The 4,223-nt window shown below is 39.3% G+C and overlaps 1 protein-coding gene across 1 annotated transcript; it reads left to right on the forward strand.

Moving 5' to 3' along the window:
- Positions 1–2,021: 2,021 nt before the first annotated feature.
- On the forward strand, positions 2,022–2,435 carry LOC131858370 (U3 small nucleolar RNA-associated protein 25-like). The gene has a single exon (XM_059211598.1). The coding sequence runs from the start codon at positions 2,022–2,024 to the stop codon at positions 2,433–2,435; it is 414 nt and encodes a 137-aa protein (XP_059067581.1).
- The last annotated feature ends 1,788 nt before the right edge of the window (positions 2,436–4,223 follow it).

The following is a 4,223-nucleotide window of genomic DNA, read 5'->3' on the forward strand; positions in this document are numbered from 1 at the left end:
ATGATTAAGTCAGCCTAGAAGAATAATTAACTTAATTAAATAATAAAAGAGTTAATTAATTAGGACAAATAATTAGTGCATGATGAAAAAGAGATTTTTCAATGTCTACATTTGCTCCTCTTTGACACAATGTCGAGACGACGTTGTTTCAAAGAAAATGAAATTTTTGGGCCCCAGTATGCCTCGGTGATGCTTATAGTGTAAATATGCCCCCTCAAAAAAGTGGTCAAAAAATTCTAAAACTGAGACCATTTTTTTGATATCGTCGAACTGAGCAACTATGTGAAGTTTCATGCGATTTTGAGTTCGTTTGACTGTGCTACAAGTGCATTGAAGTTCAGGGGGACCGCAGCCATTGGAGAGGGAAAAACCCTAATTTTGATATATAAATAGTGATTAGGCCCTTTAATTAGCTCATTTGCATTCATTTGATTTTGTGGCGCTCTTCTTGATTTTAGTGCTTTCCTACAAATTTGGAGTGTGATGGTGGGCCACAGAGCGAGATTGCACTTGTCCGATCGAGTGCGTGCATATCAAAGATCGGTTGGCACTAGAGGCTGAGTAAGTTTTTCGAAAAATTTGCTCATTTTTGCCTGTTTTCTCAAAAAAAATCATGATGATGTCAAAGCAATTTTTTTAATTTATACGCAATTGCATATCGATATATTTGGAATTGATTATATCTGTGTGCATTTGATTTTAGTAATTCGCAATTGATAATTTGGGTTGCAATTGTGTTTTGTAATGCACACTTGCATTTAATAATTCGCACTTGATTTTAATGATGTGAAATTGATGTTAATGGTGCAAAATTGAATTTAATGGTGTGCACTTGACTTAAGTAATGTGCAATTGACTGTCTTCCTTATATATGATTTTCAATTGATGTGTTTGTGATTTTTTCAAAATTTATGAGTTGATATTTGTCATGCGAATATAGTGTCTAATATTTTCATTTGTTTCATCTTGTAGGCACATTACCCTATCCTTCTTGGTAGGAAGACAAGGTCAGAATGTCTTGAGCGTCGCTATGAGCTTATCGATGAGGAGACTACCTTGATCAAACATTTAGGTTTATATCACATACTGCACTTGTCGGAGGTTACAGCGAATAGGGCCATGATTATTGGTTTAGTGGAGCGATGACATTTTGAGACTTGTTCGTTTCACTTACCTACTAGTGAGGCATCAATAACATTGGAGGATGTGTGGCACATTCTACATATACCCATTCATGGCACCCGAGTTACTTTCGATTGTGATGATGGTGTTGTCGGGCTGTGTGAGTTGTTCGAGTGCTCAGAGGAGGTTTTATCCATACGGGGTCAATATGAGATCCCATGGGATGATCTTGATTATGATGACCTTACTGTCATTTTGTGTTCTGTTGTTGTTGGCTTACCCATTCATGATCGACAGACACATGGTTTCCCTATTGGATGGAGTAGAGTCATCTGAGACATGGTTATTGATAGACGTGTTTTTGCTTCGGGTCCATGCTTACTAGCCACTTTATATCACTAGATGCATGGTATTGTATATTTAGAGCAAAAATCAATTGGGTGTGGCATCACTTTGCTCCAGGTATGGGCTTAAGAGCATATGGTTATCTTGTGTCTGATGGTTCATGTTGATCTTGTTGATGAGCAACCATATGCTTATAGATACACCACTGGCATTAGGCATAGGGCGTTAGAGAGCACCCTTTACTGGAGACATCAAATTGATATACCACAGTATTTCTCTTGGAGACCATATCTTGATTGTCGTGGTTGGGCTGATGATGCACATCATTTACCTTATTGCAGGCAACAGTGTTATCTCATTGGTCGAGATGTTGGTAGACACAAGGTTATTGATATCCATCTTCCTGGTCAAGTACTCCGTTAGTTTGGGGAGGTATAGGGTGTGCCAGATGTGACAACTTAATTTGCTTGAATTACAGGAGATATTAGGGATTGGGGGGTTTGTGTACAACCTCATGTTTTTATTGCAGAGTTTGATTCTCTTTGGCCACTACAATGGATTGGTTTGTCGGAGTTGCAGATCCTAGTGCCACACCACAATATGATGCTTGGTGGGTACATCATATTCTAGTACCTTTGACAAATCCTATGATTCCTATCTCTCCTCAGCAGATTCAGCATAGGAGGGCACAGGGAGGTAGAGGGAGAGGGAGAGGGAGAGAGAGAGATGGTGGAGACCGAGATGGTGGAGGTCAAGATAGGGGAGGAGGGCAAGGTGGGGGTCAGATTGGTTTGAGAGCAGCAGTAGCAATAGTAGAGGCAGAGCGAGAGGATAGTGAGGGTGATGTAGACATCGGTGGAGATACCGAGTCTGTGAGTGACTCTGACCAGGATGGGAGTGAGAGTGATGATTCTGAGACAGGATCATCTAGCAGTGGAGGGAGTGATAGTGGGGATGGTGGTGGGTAGGACATTGAGATGCCCCAGGTTGGAGATGTACCAGTTGCAAAGGGGGGTGGTGAGGAGGAGGGTTAGGATGAGCAGGTTTTCAGAGCTTAGATTAGGAGCTTAGAGGATCTAGTTGTCACATTGCGATAGCGTCGGATGGATGATAGGGAGCAATTCTGTAGAGCGTATGGTGCTTTAGAGGCAGAGAGAGATCAGATTGTGGGAGAGAGGGATAGGGATATTGCAGATAGAGATCATCTCCATTGAGAGAGAGATGATGTAGTGCAGAGGGAACAGGTGGTCATGGATGCGTATGATTAGTTGTTTGGCCCAGGGACTCATGAGTGGAGACAGACAAATAGATTTTTTACTACTACTCAGGAGGCTACATATTACAGATAGGCATATGAGAGAGTCGTTCTTGAGGATTAGAGGGGGCCTAGCTATCAAGATTATAGATCTTGGAGTGGGTCCAATAAGGATACAAGTCGATGGATGAGCAACAGAGGCATGATGGGTCCTCCTAGGGCATCATCAGGTCATCTTGGGGCGAGATCGAGCAGACAGGATCCACCTGGGGATATGGGCAGTGTCGACTAAGACAATTAGTCTTGTATTTGTTATGATGTATTCTGACACTTTTGAGATATATATGATATGCATTTTGACAACGTTCTACATGCCTTGTGTTATTTCTATGATGTATGTTTCTATGCGATGTGGATATTTGATGTATTGTGTGTGTGATGCATTCTATGATTCTAATGGATTATATTTTATGCAATGTGATGATATAATGGTGAAACTAATGAAATCTAGATGCTTTTAATCTTTAGTAATAATGCAAGTGAATCTAAGTAACATGAATTTAAGTGATAATGCAATCTAATGAACTTAAAATGATATGCAACCTATATGAATGTTTTTTTTTTCTTGTGACAAAATACATTGTTGATTGTGCCTCTTGAGTTGGAAGAAGTGTCAGTAAGAAAGATAGATTTGGAAGAGATGATGAAGAGATAGTAGAAAAAAAAGAATCAACTATGTTAACTTTGAAATAAAAATTGATATGAAATGATAGGATTGATAGTGATGAGTACTCTTCTTTGCCTTATTCATAGTACAATACGTTATCATCATTGAGCCTTATTATGTAACAAAGAAGCTTAGTACACCGAGGTATAAGGAACTAGGATGTATAGATATCTCACTACAAGAAACAAACACGTAGCAGACAAGGAATGAACCCTCCATTATGGGAATTACACTAGGGGTCAAGGTGTGTGTGGCATTCACAAGATAAATGCTCCTATCGCAGACACCCACTAGAGCAATTACACTAGAACTTCATTGGTTCACACCACAAAACAAAAAACAAAGTAAAGGATCATTCCCATAATGGCTCCTCTAGTCACTTTTTGAACATCCTTGAATAGCATAGAAACATGATCTTCGCCAATTGATAAAAGATAAAAACCAAATTAGACAAAACTCAACAACTAAACTGACTGTGCCTTTGCTTTGATTTGTTTGATGTGATGGTTGATAATCTCTGGTTTCAGAAGTTTTGGACCTCATTTAAGACCGATCTGTCAGGTTTTGAGTGAATTTGATTTTTTTTAAGACATGATAATGATCACGTTGATGTGGATATCGGCAATTGATAAGACTTTATCAAGTTGGTTGCAGATGTTTGATAAGATAGTCATATCCTTTGTTGAACTTTGTGTGAACTGTTTGCTGGATATTGTTGGCATTGTGTTGTCATTGATGTCAACCGACATGGTGGTCATTGATGTCAACCAGTAT

The sequence above is a fragment of the Cryptomeria japonica genome, chromosome 9, assembly GCF_030272615.1.
Source record: "Cryptomeria japonica chromosome 9, Sugi_1.0, whole genome shotgun sequence".
NCBI classification, from domain to species: domain Eukaryota; kingdom Viridiplantae; phylum Streptophyta; class Pinopsida; order Cupressales; family Cupressaceae; genus Cryptomeria; species Cryptomeria japonica.

Bases quoted from the DNA above. Each gene is read 5' to 3' on its own strand.
- LOC131858370 (XM_059211598.1), top strand. From the start codon at position 2,022: ATGGATTGGTTTGTCGGAGTTGCAGATCCTAGTGCCACACCACAATAT.